We start from the raw sequence: 17,731 nt of genomic DNA, 5'->3' as shown, positions 1-17,731 counted from the left end.
TACATAACTTGGTATATTATGAAAAGCGGTAGATACCCAATTCTTTTAAGTATGAAGCTACACTTTTTTAAATATTATAACAGCGTGCTATAAAGATCACTCAAGAAAAAAATTGCTTGGGTAAAAATTGGGTACGGAATGAACTTGAGACACTTGGCTTGTCATTAAAATTTCACGAAAATATAACTTTATACTGCCATTGAAGGAGTAAAGATTGAAAGATAATTTTAGAGAAACTTTGACGGGGGAAATATCCACAAAGAATGAAGGGCTATTGCACCAACATCTTGTTGAAAATTTTACACTGCAATTCTATTTTAATAAGCAAAGGAACTAATTGCCAAATTTAGACTTTCATCACATAACAGGGGCGTAACCAAACCTGCAAAAATTGTACGCACAGATTTTAAAAAATTCCGAGCACGTACAGCAAAATGTAGACTAACGCAAAACACGAAGGGCAGCGTAATCACAGCAAATGAACCACATATAGTAGCTTAATTAATTTCCATTAATAATAAAATCATCATTTAAGTCAAAAATATTCTCGCGATTTAATAAATATTCTAATTTACCCATAACGGTATATTTATTTAAAAGGAGGCTAACTGAAATATAGTTTTATTATTTGTTTGTGAAAATTGCCCATGTTACCCTGTTAGTTTGGAGGTCTTGGCTGGATCAAGTCCGTGTTAAAACTCCTATGAAGCTCTGCAGGAAAAATTCTTCCTTTGTTTCTTTAGCTTCTCAATAAACCTGGTGTTCAGATTTTATCTAGTACCCCCAGGTCTGCGGGAGCTGCACTTTGAAACTAACGCACAGGTAGATTTTTACCTGAGATAAATATCGCCAGCGAGAGTGCGTTCGATACTCGCAAGACAAAGGCTACAGGAGAATTGAATGCCATTTAAACCTCTAATTAAGAGGTAAAGGAAGTTCCAGTTAGATGGATGATTAAGATAGGACTTGTAAAGGTAACAGGCATTGTTTACCTCAGTTTAATAAAAGTATGCAAGACGGGGTGTCGGTTTAATAAAATAAATTGAATTTCACAAATAACATGGACCTCATATGGAATAATCAACAGTACCCTTAAGTCATTCAAATGCAGTGTTTTATACAACTTGGGATAAGCATAATTAAATGCTTGTTAAAGAATTGAATAGATGGGAAATGTTTTTACATAGCTTCACGAGGATTTAGACCCATCGGGTAAGAGATTTGAATGAGTATAAACTTTTATCAGAAGCCAGAAAAGTCATCCTACAGGTAGACAATGCAGCTGAGTTTGACAGCTCCGCCGGTGGCACGATTGTCGTCATCGGACCACATGACCACGTAGCTCATTAAACTCCCAGGCCGAGCAAATAGGACGTTTTTTAAGTCCAAAATTTACAAAATGAGCTTTTAATTTGTGTATTTGGATAAAGATATCGTTAGTTGGGCATGTTTTCTGAAGAAGATGCTCCGTTCAGGCCATTCTGACGGTATGTCGGATGTCCTTTAAACTTGGCGTCATGGAGGTCATTGGAGGACCGCAAGAATTTAACCACAACGTGTAACCGCATTTTATTATGTTGTCCTAAATGTATCCAAGGTGGGTTGCACTTGTAGATTAGTTTAGGGTTATTAAAGTTGATAAGTTGATGTCGAGGAGTAGCATCGGGTGTTTGCTTTTTATTTTCTTTTACAATTTTTTTGTGTGACTTTGTGCAGAAGTTTGTCAGTACTATTTGCGAGACTTGGGGTTTTCTCGGATGATTCTAAAAGAAAAGGAGTCCACATTTAAAGATACACGCACTAAACAGGGGGCGTGTATCGGTAAATGTGGACTTCTGTCTTTATTAATGGGACGAATAAATAAATAGATAAGTACAGATAAAGATGAATAAAAAAGAACAGAAAAAAATGGAAAAAGACCAACGGCGTGAAAAGGGATGAATAAGCAGCAGGGTTGATTTAGAAAAGTTGAACCGAGTCCCTTAACTTTTGTACTTTACTGTGGACTTTACTCAGAACATTTTTTCGTGTCATTTAAGTGTCATTCTTTGCTAGTGGTGTACTGCGGGGGGGGGGGGGGGGCATAACAAAAATGTAATTTAAATTTAAGATGGCCAACCAAATTCTCATGACATCGTTGCATGTGTATGTCTCAATAAAAAATCAAAGAAGCTGCATTAGCTAGGAGGATGCTGTTATAAAAGCAAAAAAAAAGAAAGAGATAAACAGCAGAAAATATATCGAAAATACCGTCAAAATGGCGTCCATTTTTGTGGAATTCCGACCCTACCTCTTTTTAGGAACAGTTTGTTTAGGGTTTGAATGTATTATTGAAGCAGGAAATACACCTACTGCAGGAAGATATAATAAACAGAATGTGCAAAAGATTATGTAAATAAAAATTTATTTGAAGTCACTGAAAAATGATCACAAAATTACCGTAACGAACGTTGCATGCCGTGTCCCAGCCAAATGAAAACTTCATCTAATCCTATCTTTCCGTATTAAAAGTCTTCAATGCGTCCAAAGTAGTCTGTCGGTTAGTTTGTGTCACATGCTAATATCAGTTTTCTTAAGAATTTCACATTTCTTGCTCAACAAGTTCGATTTTTCTTCACCGTGTCCCAAGTAACGTTTGTTACGCTGAAACTTCAGAGATCGATTTTTATCGGACGACTTACATCGATAGCGATCTTCTTCCATACTCACTAACTGATGACGTCTCACACACGAATGGCTTCTTTTGCACACTGAAAAGCCAGCTCAAAGTGGCACGTGTCCCATTCTAATAACATGTGACGCTCTCGAGATCGGATGCAGGGGCACACGTGTAATTCGCTTGATTTAACCGCTACGGGACTGTTTATAGGGATCTTCTTTGTATGAAGGTGAGAAATACTGAATTTCGTTTCATTTTTCCTTCAATAAATTCAACATAAGTCTATATGTGCATTGATTGATTCTTTCCATTCGATTAGTAGGGTGACTTCGTTTTAACTTCCGGTTTTCGTTTGTTTCCCGTGGTAACGCGGTGACACCGTATTCATGTTCTCTTGTTCTCGAAAACTCAATCATTGAAATTAAATGACATTGTTTTAGTTTTATCTTAAATTAAGATGCTATATACACTGTATTCAGTGCGTTAAAAATTTAACCGTCTGTAAAAAACGGCAATAATGGATTTCTCGCAACACTAACGTTATGTAACGTACAGAGACACAATGAAGCACCGAATATGGGTGAAGAAAATGTGTCCCAGTAATTAGTGTTTGTCACTCATAATGCACTGTACTTTGTTTGAATAAGCAATAAACTTTTTGTAATCTTAGGTTTCCCATTGTTCGTTATCAGAGTAAACAGATTCATTGTATGGTTTTTTTCAGAATCCCAAGAGTGGATTCCTTGGTAGAGCATAGCAGATATCACCAGTGGTCCACAGATGCCAGAGATAATGTTAAAATACTGAACTTTGTGTTACACTGAACTTCATTTTGTTAAATTTGGTATTTAACTGAACTTTATTGTGTTAAAAAAAATTTAAAAATAATAATAATTCTGAAAAAAAAAACTACAATCTGGAACATTCTTTAAATCAACTGTGTTCAGTGTGTGTCCCATGAAGCAGAGTTACAGCAAACAAAATATGTGCATTATTCCTCTGTGTTTGTCAATTCCAATTTTTAAAGCATGTGAGAGTGATGTTCCCCTCATGGTTGAAGTGTGTGTGGATAATAGCAAAAATATTGTTATTATTTACTTGGTTATGAAAAGTTTTTGTTCCCGTGTCACTAACGTGACCATGTCCCACATATTCACCATTTATATTAAATTATGAAATGTGGATTGAATTCTTCAAAACCAGATTTAAAGCATTGAGGCAACACCTCCTTATGATTTAAACTAAAACTAAAAACATTCCAGTAGACTTTCATTAGTTTGTGCAAAATATATTACCCAGGGTGACGCGTCTTGGATTTGGTAGGTATAGCTGTTCAACTCTCCTGTGTGCCCTAAAAAGGGCATCTGCTGTTTCCCTTTTTATGAAATGATAAACTGTGATGGTGTAGCTATCACACTGCAAAATTACAGCTTCCCAGAGAACGTTTGATATTTTTGGTCAAATTCAACATTTTGTAACCACTAGCAAAGAATGACGTTAAATATTATTGTGAATGACGCTAGATATTATTGTGATGGGCGTAATATTGACCTCGTGTACCTGCGAGGATTTCCTGAGCAAATAATGGTCAATGGTCAAATTAAAAACCTACGATTCATCGTTGGCAGATTTGCATTTCTTTGCATTAACATGTTTAAGTCTCTTTGTAATTTTCAATTCGTTAAAAAAAAAACATATTATCAAAGTAACATAAGCTTAATGTTACCGTTGATCCTTTTTCATGCTGTCTGATGTAAATCTCAAAATATCCGTTCTTTCAAAACAATTATTAAGGCGTTAAAACCTCTACGTCTAACCTCGTATTTCATCGATCATGCTAATGACGTGCGAAAGCCACTAAAATGTTTTAAATGAAGAACAATATCTATCGCCTCAAGCATCATAAATGCAATAAATCCTCCTCATTTAATGCTAATGTATGCGTTCAGTTTGGGCACGCATGGCGAAAGAAGCTACATGTATGAAAATACATTCCAATTTACAGCACCCCGAGAAGTCGCCAACCTTCCGTTGACAAAACAAACGTGAATAGCAAGGCAGCTCTTCATCCATAGTGTATATAAGGAATTTGTCATTCTTTCGAGAATATTTATATTTTGACCCCAACCCGCAGTGTACTAAGAGCTATTCTACGTAGTAGAAGTCGCAGGCATGGAGAAGCACCGAGCGTTGGTTTTTATTCTGGTGACCTTGCTACTTGTGCAGTTGTTTACCATTTCGGAGGTGCATGGGTTTGCGAGTGAGTAAACTTCATTTTTGTTCTTCATCCAATTTCTACTTGTAGCATACCATATTTTCAAAGTACCCCACACACATCCCTTCAATGAACAAATTTAAGGTCAAAATTTCATAAATCGTCTATATACAATGGTTGTTCCCACATCCAAACGCAAAAGTATCGATGTTCATGTATAGATAGTGCGTGTTGGCATGGACACTGAAACCTTCAATGACGAAACTTAATAATAGTATTTTTTGTCAAAACCAGCTAGAAGGCGCCGCCGCCGATCAGTTGTTTTACGCGAAAGGACTGACAGAAATGCCGAAATTAATATTTTAGACAGTGAAAAGGTAGGCTATTTTATCTCTATTTTTCATGGAGAATATACTTGGGAGATATACTATGCATTCTTAGTTATGAAAGTTTCTTCAGACATTCAGAATTGTGCGTCAGTATCTAATATCTAACAGGCATAATTTGCCAACATCAGAGAGAGAGAGAGAGTATCGTGGTCGTTTCCATGGTAACATTGCAATGACAATCGGAATAGAGAGAGGTTATCGACGACACTGTACCTAATTTTTTTTTTTTTTTTTTTTTTTTTTTTTGCATTTTGTGCATTATTTCAGGAATTGATCCGTCTGTTGGAGGACAATGTCGAAGATGATGACGAAGATGGTTTTTAGAAGATAGTATAACGCGGTGCCATGTGAACAAAAGGGGGGCACTCAATTCAAGCCAAACTTTTAATTGACAGATGAAATATTTGCAGGATTTCACAAACAGGTCTCGTCTGAAAATGTTACAATGTTATACAATGTTATTTGAATGCCTTTGGAATACCATGTTACTCAGACTGTTGAAAAATATATCACACCCAGTTTCTAAACTTTAAAGTTTTAAATGTTATCATTAACTTTGACTGTATGTGCTAGTGCCCTCTATTTGAACATACAAATAAAAACTCTAAATAGGCATTAATCATCATCTTATTAACGAGTTATCTCTACGGGGCAAGGTTATATCGCATTTATTTCCTTGGTAACATTGCAATATATGCTAGACACGCAAACCATTATAGGCTATGAAACTGCCGACGAGTGTGCAAAAGTTTGCAAAAATACAGCAATAAGATGGGTTATCTAGGCCTTCAGTCGCGCAGGTTATCTTCTTATTCCCATTCCAAAAATAAATAAATAAATAAATAAAAATAAATAAATGAACTTCAACGTTGCGAACAATTTAATGCTTCCACGTCTCTCAGGCTCACTTTTGATGACTATACACAGTAATAGTCGATATTTCCCGCCCTCTTAACTAGACACTGCTAGTAAGCACTACTGGGGTGAAGGCCATGAGAAGTTATGTTCGCTCTCAAGAATAAAAGCACAGTTGCTGTTCATGAAGGGTTTATTTTATTATTGTAAATTACATAAGAGTCTATAAAAGAGACAAATATAACATTGGAATAGGTTAGTTTTGTGTTACGCACAGTTTACAGAACATGTATGTGTATTTGAAATACTTTTTGATGGCATTTCCCCTCTAAATGTAATTTGACGCTAAGCACCATTTGAGCCCGATTAGGGAACACTTGATATTTGTTGACAAATCTAATTCGTAATGCCCTTCCCTCTGAAAGTATCGGAGTCGTTTGCTTTCCTTTATAAGGTAGTAGCGATCATTAATAATAATATTTCATGTGCATTTTCGTGAAGGGAAGTTAAAAAATTTAAGATAAAACAAACCCCGCATGCAATAAATCTGAACAAATTGCACAATACATGATTTACTAAATATGTTTTACAAATTTAAATGTGCATTGTGATACCTGTCACCGTAGTTTTACTATACTTGGATGTAAAAAAGAATTAAAAATAATGAGGTGTAAACACTGGAGACAAAACAAAAATTCCAGAAGATTGCCTAAAGGATAAAAATAAAGCTGTTTCAAATAAATATGTATAGCATGCCAACAAGGCTAATTTCGTGAATTCAAAAAAATTGCTTTTTAAAGAACATAACATTTTCTTGCCAGTTTTATGTGGTATACATGTATATATCTCAGTAATTCACAGAAAATGTTCAAAATTTCCGAGATAATTCATTTTTGGTTATAGAAAGGCCACAGTCGCTCCCAATGTATGCCTTTTGAGTACCTTTCCTTCGTTAGTTTTAAATTCCTAACTCCATAGTTATCAAATGGCATGTGGTTTTGTCTACCATTACAAGTCCACGTAACGCAGCAAGGCCTTAAATGCAATTGAATAACATGTCAGCCATAATTTATCGCAACACCCGTTTAAGACGTCATTGAAGTTAAGACACCTTTAAAAAGCCAGCAGCGTGGTTAGAAAGTGGGTTGATTGCGTAAGTAAAACATGGACAAACGTCGAACCTTTGTTTTCCTTCTGGTGACCTTGCTTCTTATGCAGTTGCTCGCCAATTCGGAGGTGTGTGACGCTGCGTGTAAGTACGCCTCACTTTATTTTGTCCAATTACATACATGTATTATATTTTATTTTTCAAACTATTTTCCTCACTTTACTGGTACATGTTGTGTGTTGATTGTAACTATTCTTGACCACAATTCCATGCATTTTATAATAAAAGAGCCACATAATTGAATGCTTAAAGGACTGATAACAAAATGTGCTTCAAAAAGTGTTTCAAAAAGAGACATGTAATATTGGACAATGTGTGCATTCATAGACAGGTCAAAGAACCACAGGCAATGATAATTTCTAAAGCCATATTTCGTATTTACTTTTGTCAAAAGTCCTGAGACGACGGCGCAGCGGAGTGTTGTGTCATAAAAGGGATGTTAGAAGTGCTGAACTCAACGAAATAATAGACAGCGACCAGGTATGCGACTTTTATATCCTTGTATTTTTATGTGACGCTTATACAGTTTATAAATCATTCAGCTTATTATTACAATTTTCGCAATTATTCTGAAATCTGTGCTTGCCATCGGACCACGTGGACTTTCATAGACGGCTACCCTCCGTAATAATCTCTCGAGAGATTGTTAAAAAACATACGGAAAAGGAAAGAACAATCAAACAACCAATTTGAATTTCGGAACGGACTCATACATCATTGGAAAGTGTGGGAACGTTGGCATTTACCCCAGAACAATTCGTTTTAAGGCACCCTCCCCCCCCCCCTAAATAAAAGGGAGAAGAATGTGTAACATTTTTACGGAATGCGTGGCTAATGGCCTCTCTTGAGAGATTATTACAAAAACCAAAAAAAGTGTGTGATACACTTAGCTCGAGGTCGGCTTCGTGCCATCGTCATCGTCTTCAAACATCCATGAGCTTACATTCACATAAAGATGCGATTATAATTAAATCTTTTTTTTCAAAAATTTAGCTATATTTCCATCTTAATCTTAGTTTACAATAACGAGATGCATCAAAACCCTCGATCAGAGTTGTATACATCTCTTTGATCAGACAGTCAGCCCTAAATTTGTTTACTTCGCCAAACACAGACGCGCATCCAGTCAGAAGGATTTTGTAGGTCCTTAAAAATATACATGTAGTCAAAATCCCATCTCACATTTTTAATGAACGCAATTAACTCATGATCAGTCATATGCTGCTGGAGTTCAGAACCGTCAAGAATGAAAGTTTGGACATTAAGACGCTGAACTTTGATTTGATTCACTTTCTAAGTATTCCTGTCAGTAAAGAAAACATTGTGTGTACAAGTTTGCCTAACATTATACTTTTTCAGGAAAAGTTGATTAAGGCGCTACTGGAAGAGTTGGGCAAAGAAGAAGAAAAGGATGAGATGACTTCAAGTGAATGCAACAAAGCCTCTGGTTTCTAACAAGGATAAAATTAAAACAAGCAGTTGAAGTACTTCTATAAACTCAGCTGCAAGACTCTCCTGATGCAATATCATCTTTGGCCATAACAGTCAAGCGTCCTTGGAATAATAGCACACTTTTACGACTGTGGACATATTATACCAGGTTATTTTTTTCTCGCCATGATGTGGTGTATTTCAAATTTCATTTACGTTGCTGGTGGTACGTAAACCGAGGACGGCGCACCCTACTCTGGCACTCGTGTTACATACTTTTGATTATGTCAAATGAAACACTTTCACGCGTCATTTCGATATTGTTGTCATGGAAACTGTATTGACTTCGTGTACTATAAGACTGTACTGGGAAAATAAATGGCCAAATTTGAGAATTTTTGATTCATTATTGCGGGATTGTATAATTCTACATCTCAAAATTCTTGTCCATCAAAAAAAAAAAAAAAACTTATAAAGGCGGTAAAAACCTCGCATCTAACTCCACCTTTCAATTGTTGATTAACAAAAACACTTCAATTGGAGACAACAAATCTTCATCATCTTCAAGCTTCATAAATACTTTATTTATGTTTCCAAACTAGTAAACCCTCTCCATGTACTGCTAATTCGCCTTTTCTTTGGTGACGCATGAGGAACGGAATAGGCTATATGAATATTTGAATCTACAAAACAACAAGACGTCACCAGCCTTGGTAAAGGAAGCGTGAACAACTAGGTACCGCGCCATTTATTTTGCATACAAGAAGATGGTAACTCTTTAAGGAAGATGTATGGGGCCATTCAGAATGGATGATCAGAGTACTATCTGATCCGCCGATTAAATATGGCCGACCACACTTCAAAAGCGATGTCGCTGATTCCCAACGGTCAATTAACATAACATTTTTGTTTTACAGCAAAATAGAACTAATCCGTTTGTCCTCCCGGATATAATTTCCCTATTTAGGACGGGCCCGTTTTTGACGTGTACGGGTTCCGTAAAATGATTGATATTTGGTGACCTACATGTAGGCCCTATTCTTTATATGACTACTTCGTTTTGAAACTTGAACAGAAATATGAAAAAGTGCAAAGATTCTAATGTCACCGTAAACCACGTTTTGATAATGGCAATAGTTGATTTTTAGCAAAAATTCATATTCTGGGTGTATAAGATAGATCATATTTTTTTCAATTGTCAGCCGTGTTGAGAAAATTAGAAATAATATTTGAAGTATATTTATGAGTCCTTTCAAAACGTTAGGCCTATGAGTTAGCTGGAAAGTTGACTATTCTGTTAAATGACACGGATGCCTCTAGTGAAATAGACATTCTGTGGATCAAAATATGGTAGTCTACTCTGTGAGAGGCCCCAATAAGTACATGTTTTCTTCACAAACATATGCAATTAATTTATAAGTAGCCACTTTCTGCAGGTTCTGCCGTATGTGACCATGGTATTTAACATCCCAACGTTAAACTTGAAATATGAATACTAAGAGTCTTTGAAGTTTTGTTTTCTACTCGCACACCCGAGGATGTTTTTAAAAATTCAAAATTTTCATGCTTGCAATGTCATAGAAAGTTCAGCCGCCACCAGTTTAAAGATTACAAGCACAAAACTTAGTTTTGAAAAATATGATGGTAAGCAGAGAACTTAAGGTTTTGAAAAAGATGCGAATAAAAAGACAAACATTGGGGGTAGGGTTGGAGTCGACAGGAGAGAGCCCAGTTTGGGTCCTATTACGAGTATAAATCCGACTTCCACTGTGTACGATTTATTGTGCGAACTCCTACCAGAGTAATATAAACATGATGCCATATGGTCCCATTCAGTTCTATTCCTCCTTGTTCTTTTTCTGTATCTTATTCTCTATAATCTAGCAAGCACGGTTGGATGCAGTAGTATGTATCAGTGTGAAAAGCGATGCATTGCATTTATTTCTTAAAGCCCTTTATGACCAACACATACAACATAACGAGTAATTTATTCTACAAAGGTCTTCAGTCGTGCAGGTTCTTTTCTTATTTCCATTTCGTTCCACAAATGGGCCTATAAAATTCAAATATTACGAAAATACGCTTCCACGCCTGTCATGATCACTTTTTGATAACAACAGACATTTCCCATCCACTAAACTAGACACTGCTGGTAAACAAGAATTGTTTTTTCTTGTTTTGTTTTTTTTGATAAACTTTAAGCCTACTGGCCATACTGTAAAATCCATACATGTATATACAGTGGCGTATCTTCGCCTACAGAAACATAACCCGACGGGGTTTGAAGAAGTATAAAGACGTGAAACCCATTTAAAAAAAAACAAATTTTAAGCTGCGCCCAAAACTTTAAAATCAGGACATTCAATATCTCAGTACAAATTCAATATACCTGGCCGGACCATATTTTATGATCAAATTTGGAAGAAGAAAGCAAAGACGTGTAGTTACTCCGTGCACACATCATTGTGTGTACTGTGTGTAAAAAGAAACAAAATATAAGGACTGCCTGCCTACTCTAGTTCGTTCTTGCATGGGATGCAATTCCCGTGTTCAATATTAGAAATAAAAGTGTCAAATATAATATGCAACCATATGGATAACGGTAAGATGTAATTTAGTCACCGTTTCATGGCACAATCAACAATTATATTCATTCCATAATCACATAAAGGACTCGTTAAAGTCTGCAAGCAAAATCTGTAAAAATTAAGTTATTAAATTAAATAAATCATATTACATAAGTTTTTTAAATATATTAATGTACTTTATTAGCAGTTTTTGTAACTACAGCACAGAACGTAGGTAATTTCTTTAACTGGTTACTGAATTCAAAATGCAATAAAACCACTGTTCTGAAAAAAATTGAACTATTTCCTTTATAAACGACATTCCTTTTCAACTTCTTAATTGTCCAAATTAATGAACTACTGATCATAAAATGACATAACTGTCATTTATAACATGTCTATAAAGAGTCCCCTTGTCAAAATATCGTCAGTTTCTTGTGGTCATTTCTCCTCTTTTGGTGGGTGGACAGAGTTTTGGCAGAAGACTTCAGTTTGGATAGATAACTTTCCATTGTTGAGATCTTTTGTTGGATTTGGTCTGCCACTTTTTTCTCTCTGAAAGTACATTTTTGATCATTTGAAAAAACAACACAGAGTATTCAGTAATAAATAAAGCTACTTATCTTTTCAGTTAAAATACAAAGCATTCACGTGACCCAACATGTCTAGAAATGAAAAATAATCAAAACAAAAAACATTCTGCTGTTCATGGAAGTAAAAACGCCTTTCAAGCACTGAGAAGGAATATGAGAATGCTAGAAGATTATTTAAAAACCTGTAAGTGGTTCTTGAGATATATCCTATTAGAATACCTGCCATACCTTATATGGTGATGATGTCAAGATAGAAGCATGAACTTACTTTCCAGCATTTCTTGCATGCGAATCCCTGAGTTTGCTCAGCTGTCTTTCCACACTGCGTATCTCCTCGTCAGTCTTGAACTGCTGAACTCGCATCCCCTGGTCGCTCTTTTGGTGGAGGTCTTTCTCATTGATGTGTGTCTTCTTCCAGGAGTCCTTAGATGTTCTGGATCCGTGTCTCTGTGATGGCAGCAGGGAGTGAATATCGCCTATAATGTCATAGTCACACAACGGTGAGACAAAACACCAAATATACAATGTAACTATAGTGTCTGTTGGTAATGCAACTTCCACTACTTTTTTTTATTTTTGAAAAAATGGGACTTCTCAACATAGTCCACTTTCTTATTATGTCTTAAAAAAAATAATTCATATTCTCCATATTTTGCAATTCCAGACATTTTCTATATAAATAAAATTATGTAGCTACATAGGAATAATAAAAATGGATAATAGTATAATAGCACATATATCAAGTAAGTTTTCAACATTGTCTTAAATTTTACTGACCACTGGAAATCAAATCATAGATGACTGTAAAAATCAATATCAATATTTTAAGCATTCCTTAAAGAGAACTACCTTTCTTTCCTCCTAACTTCTTGTTGATAAAATCAAATACGTTAGGTGCTGCCTCTTTTTTGTAATCCGTTTTTAACTTCTCTTCAATTTTCTTTTGTTTCTTTCTTTCTTTCTTCATGACATCAAATAAACTTTGGTCTCCTGCTTTCTCTTGCAGTTCCATTATCTTGTCTAAAGACTTTCCTACAAAATATATTGAACTATATATATATATATATATATATATATATATATATATGGTAAGTGCACTACATGAAATTTAATCCATGTATTACAGTAAAATGCACATTCCTGATACGTGTCAATCCTTTATCTTGAAATTGTCACTTCACTGACCTTCTTTTTAAAATATGTACTCAAAATTGACATTTGTTTAAGTAATTAATTAATTTTTTTTTCATTTTGAGAATTTATCATGGATTCAGTTTTTAAGATGCAAGTTTTATATGCTGCTTGAACAAAAAAAAAATAATAATAATAAAAAATACCATAAATGGTCTGCAATGTTAACACTGACCCCATGCTAAATGCCAGAACACTGAAGCTGCACCAGTAAAGCTGTGTGAATTTACTCAGGTACTGACCACTATAATTTCTTCTGTAGACTTACCTGGAGGAAGCAGTTTTATGGGAACAGGTTCTGCTCGTCCTTCTCCATTCTTCCCCAAACCTTCCCCCATAACATACCCCATCTTCAACATCAGTTTGGATCCTATACCCTGAGATTTCAATGAAAGCAGAGTTAACAATTAGGTGTGCACCTTGAGACAATAGCAAAATATCATCTGCATTAAAATGGTGGTCACCTGTAATAGGTGTTGCAGTGACAAGAGTAGCCCAAGTCATGTGAAAGAAAAAAAATGTCCCCATTTTCTGTAGATTTCACCTTCTGATTTGTACATTTTATTCTGACTGGTAGTTTTGTCAGTCCTACCATTCCAAATGCTCTCTGGGTTGGACATTTTAAGAGCAGACTGACAAAAAGTTATCAAGATCCACACAATGATAACTTCATTTAACATGATTGCAGTCTAGTTTAAGCCTATATCATAAAAGACCCAGTTACACGGTAGCACTGGTAATTGTGTCAGTTAACCCTGAGTGCCACATATGCGCAGCTCGGGTTGTATTCACCACAGGGAGATGAGAAAAAATTCGAATGGAAAACAATACGTAATAACCAGGCATGAGTTTGATGACCTATGTTACATGTACCTGTGCGTTCAACATACAACATATATTGCGAAGAAATAAATAAACCTCAATTATTATAATTACTAATCTACCTTTGTATAGGCCTCCCACTCTCCCATGGCCTGTGTAGTTTGTGGTGGTTTCCACAGAAACACAGGGACAGCATCTTCTTCATCACTGTTTTCATCATTGAGAGGTTTCAGGGGCTGTATACTGTCTGAGTCAGAATCACTGTCACAGGGATCATCAGAATTATCTGTATGTAATAAAGAGAAAAGGAATGATTTCTATGTCAAACACTAATAATGTGATTCATGTGAATACATATGTGTACCAATGAGCACATACATATCCCCCATGCCAAACACGCACATATACAATATGCTATGAACATGTATACAAAAACAGTGCTCATTTAACACTGAATCAGATAATGAAAACAAAATTGAAATTTAAATTAGTAATAACTGAAAAAATTATCTTATGCTATTTTTATTATAAATTTCACATGAAGGGTGGCAGCCAATTATAATTTTGCAGCTCAAAGTAAGAAAAAAATAACAATGAATAACAAGTTCTTTCAAAAAAAAAATTGATTAATGAACCACTCTATAATATATATTATATGCAATGCGATGTCATAACATATTGGCATTACCTAAAGGTATTAAATCCTCCAGGTCCACTACATCTTCTTCATTATAGGATTTGAATTTAATTGCATACTTGTGATCTTTTTTACATGATAAAACCACAGCCCTGTACCATATGTTATCAGAGTATTTTGCCAAGCAAACAGAGCCCTCCTTGAAGAGACTGAAAAAAAAATAAGAAAAAAAGAAAGAAAGAAAAAGAAGTCATTCCATCTGGTGGAGAACACGTGAAAAAAACCTGAGAGATCTAACGTTCAAAATTCCCTTTCATTCTTTATCTTATATATTCCATTTTATTATAAATTCCATTTACAGTTTTTTTATTATAGGTTCATATTGAACATTTTTATGTCTTTTAATGGGAAATCTCCATGCAAAATTTAATATCAAGTCATTTTATAAACTTAAAATATTCCACCTGTAATCAGGTTCTTTAAATTCACGGAGATCATTCACACTGACAACAGAGCCATGTGAGTAACGACAGTCTTCCTCAGAAAACCTGCAGTCCCCATCCAGGAAGTAACGACAAGGTAGCATGGACTGATGTGTAGGGTTACAGTATAGGACTCTCACCTGGATCAGACAAAAAATTAACATGGCTAATATTTTTGGTTTGACAGAAAAACATTCAACAAAATGTAATTGTCCTTGACAACTAAAAATACTTACTAGCGTTGAAAACATCCATAAGGTACAGGAAAAAAATTATGCTTCAAAAAGACTTTTTTATCCATTCATAATGTCAGTGGAAGATTAAAACAATATTATATTTATTGCTCATCTGAGAAGAAGATTAGACATTTTTAACATGGCATTCTTTTTAATTATTGTAAAAATAGTCAGTATGAGTTCTAAATTAATATAGAAGACCATTAGCTTAGGGTTCCTTAAGCCTAATTACCTACTCTGGTAACAATTTTACACTCATCTCTAGACAAAAATAAACAGCATGCTTATCTCAGTCTACTTACAGTAAGAACTTCAAACCATACTCACTTTAGGTTCATCCTCTCCATCAAGAGGTTCCACACAAACCACCATAGCATTGTGATATTCCATTCCTCCCCAGTCAAATGCATACGGTGCCCGGCACTTCATACCACTGAGTTCAGAATTGAGTTGGTCTGTCAGGTCACTATGGAATTGCTCATGATCTTCATGATATTGACTGCAGCTTGCAATGTCTTGACTCTGAACACTTTGATTTTCAGCATAAACTGATGTGCTGTTCTCAGAACAAGATGCTTGGTCTATGTTGGGAATATTTTCTGATATGGTGTCTGATACAGTAGCCTAAAATAAGTGATGAATTTAGCTGCATGGATAAAAGTTTATGAATTTGCCAATAAAAGGTTTCAGAAATACTGAACTGTCAGTTTAAACTAAAGCATTATCTTTCATGAAGATGCATTAAATTTTGAATGTCGTTATTCCAATGGAACAGGAAAATACTAACCTAAATTTTATATCATATCGAATTAACAAATATTTTGCTGTGTCCATCTACACTCAAAACAGATAGCGATATTTCGAATTCTTAAATTGATTTCTATATGGGATGAAGCTGCCTCTCATTAATAAAATATTAATTTATAAAGCAGTTATAATCAAAATGTGGCAAATTTGCAGTGAATACCACCTTAAAACGTGCCATTTCAAGTTACCTGAAATGCAGCAAATTCAGCATCAAAGTCTGTCGGTCCTGGTTCTTGTGAATTTGAAGTGTCTGTTTCTTCGTTTATACTGCTACTAGTTGTTTCTTCCACCATGCTGAGCAACTGGCTCTTCTTCAAGGACAGTAAACTAGCTATAAATAAATAATAATAATAATAAAGATCTCAGTGATAATTATGTGCATGTCTCAATTCAAGCTATAATAACATTCTTTTTTTTTTTTTTTTTTTTGGCCAAATCAATCATGCCAATAGACTTTCATTTTCAATGCTATTTCATACCCATTTTCAAAATAAAAAAAAAACATAACACACTGTCATCTTCCAACCATTGTATTTATTCTAAATCCTGAAATTTTCTTATTTTCAAATCAGAAGCACATTTCATAATGCTAAAAACATCATATTCAGCAAATGTACAATTTGACAACTAATGTTATGAAACAGGTGAAAAATGACAAAATTGTTGACAAATACCTTCTGTGAGTTGAATGAGCTCTGTGAGATCCGACTTCAGTTGAACAAGATCAGGGCTGCCCTCAGCTCCTGCAGCAAGGAGGGCACATTCAACTTGAGACAGCTGCAGTGATAAAAAAGACAATAGATTCAGAAATAAATAAATAAAAAAATAAATAAAAATCATGATAAATTTGTCTGTATATATTGATACCATGAACACTGACAACGACATTAACAGTATGACATTAGAAGCTATTTCTAAAAAGTTTTGGGACTTTTGCAGTATCCATAACCATCCACTAGTCTTAGATTTTCAATTTTTTTCAGGTGCAGCTAGCATGGAATTTGAGAGTTCCCACATCACCATGGACATGCAAACATTTTATAGTTTTTGAGACCTTAAGTTGCTTTCATGCATTAGCACAGTGTGCAACTCTACATATCAGAAATTAAAGGTAAATAAATAGGACTGCTAACACACAAATTTCTAGCTAAGTTGCAGTGTATGTAATGACTTTGATCAGTGTCTCTGCTATTCAAATAAATTATTAAGGAAATGTGGTAACTCTTTTTTTTTTTTTTTTTGCAAATATTTTCCTGTCAGCTGTCTAATGAGATTACAGCAAATTTTCAACCCTGCCATGACCTCAGCCTTCTTGATATTGAAATGGACTTGAAGCTTTTTGTAACACACTGAAAATTAGGGGGTAATTTTTGAAATAATTTATTTGAATATCAGAGACATTACCCACAGTCACTACATAAATTTACTTGGAAAAACGTTGAAAATCTAAGTTCGGGTGGGGGATACTGCAAAAGTGTCCATTGGTTATTACTGTTGGAGTGAGGTTTGTCAGACAGTATGTGTAATCAGCTACCTGCATTTTGTATGTTTCAATTGAAGCCTTCAGGCTTTCTTCATCCATAGTATACGTCCTGTGAAATTCTGCACTGTACAAGCGGATAGAGTGTGTTAGGATTGCTACTCTGAGTTGTCTATTGATATTTAGTTTAGTTGTTTAT

The 17,731-nt window shown here is 35.0% G+C and overlaps 1 protein-coding gene and 2 long non-coding RNA genes across 4 annotated transcripts in view; 2 read left to right on the top strand and 1 right to left on the bottom strand.

Annotated features, from left to right (window-relative positions):
• Window positions 1-17,728, bottom strand: part of LOC106173920 (zinc finger CCCH-type with G patch domain-containing protein) — a 118,188-nt gene extending 100,460 nt beyond the window's left edge. Inside the window, exons 1-11 of one of the 2 annotated variants that reach the window (XR_015333602.1) lie at window positions 17,587-17,728; window positions 16,727-16,829; window positions 16,241-16,383; window positions 15,573-15,869; window positions 14,992-15,149; window positions 14,579-14,736; window positions 14,013-14,176; window positions 13,337-13,445; window positions 12,727-12,909; window positions 12,146-12,353; window positions 11,586-11,839 (exon numbers count right to left, since the gene is read on the bottom strand). Coding sequence is in view for 1 of the 2 variants with exons in the window: in XM_013555258.2 (XP_013410712.2) it covers window positions 11,701-11,839; window positions 12,146-12,353; window positions 12,727-12,909; window positions 13,337-13,445; window positions 14,013-14,176; window positions 14,579-14,736; window positions 14,992-15,149; window positions 15,573-15,869; window positions 16,241-16,383; window positions 16,727-16,829; window positions 17,587-17,634 (1,710 nt within the window). In the remaining variant the exon portion in view is untranslated. Of the gene's footprint in view, window positions 1-10,686; window positions 11,840-12,145; window positions 12,354-12,726; window positions 12,910-13,336; window positions 13,446-14,012; window positions 14,177-14,578; window positions 14,737-14,991; window positions 15,150-15,572; window positions 15,870-16,240; window positions 16,384-16,726; window positions 16,830-17,586 lie in introns of those variants that run through there. The other variant, XM_013555258.2, reaches the window with a different exon arrangement.
• Window positions 4,630-5,882, top strand: LOC147763021 (uncharacterized). The gene is made up of 3 exons (XR_015333627.1): window positions 4,630-4,919; window positions 5,169-5,251; window positions 5,531-5,882. It is a non-coding gene; the product is annotated as an uncharacterized LOC147763021 (long non-coding RNA).
• LOC147763020 (uncharacterized) lies at window positions 7,209-9,112 on the top strand. Its single transcript, XR_015333626.1, has 3 exons — window positions 7,209-7,370; window positions 7,681-7,766; window positions 8,646-9,112. It is a non-coding gene; the product is annotated as an uncharacterized LOC147763020 (long non-coding RNA).
• Window positions 17,729-17,731: the final 3 nt, after the last annotated feature.

Source organism: Lingula anatina, chromosome 3, assembly GCF_051362555.1.
Source record: "Lingula anatina isolate TDL-2025a chromosome 3, LinAna3.0, whole genome shotgun sequence".
NCBI classification, from domain to species: Eukaryota; Metazoa; Brachiopoda; class Lingulata; order Lingulida; family Lingulidae; genus Lingula; species Lingula anatina.
This window is presented reverse-complemented; position numbering and strand designations above follow the sequence as displayed.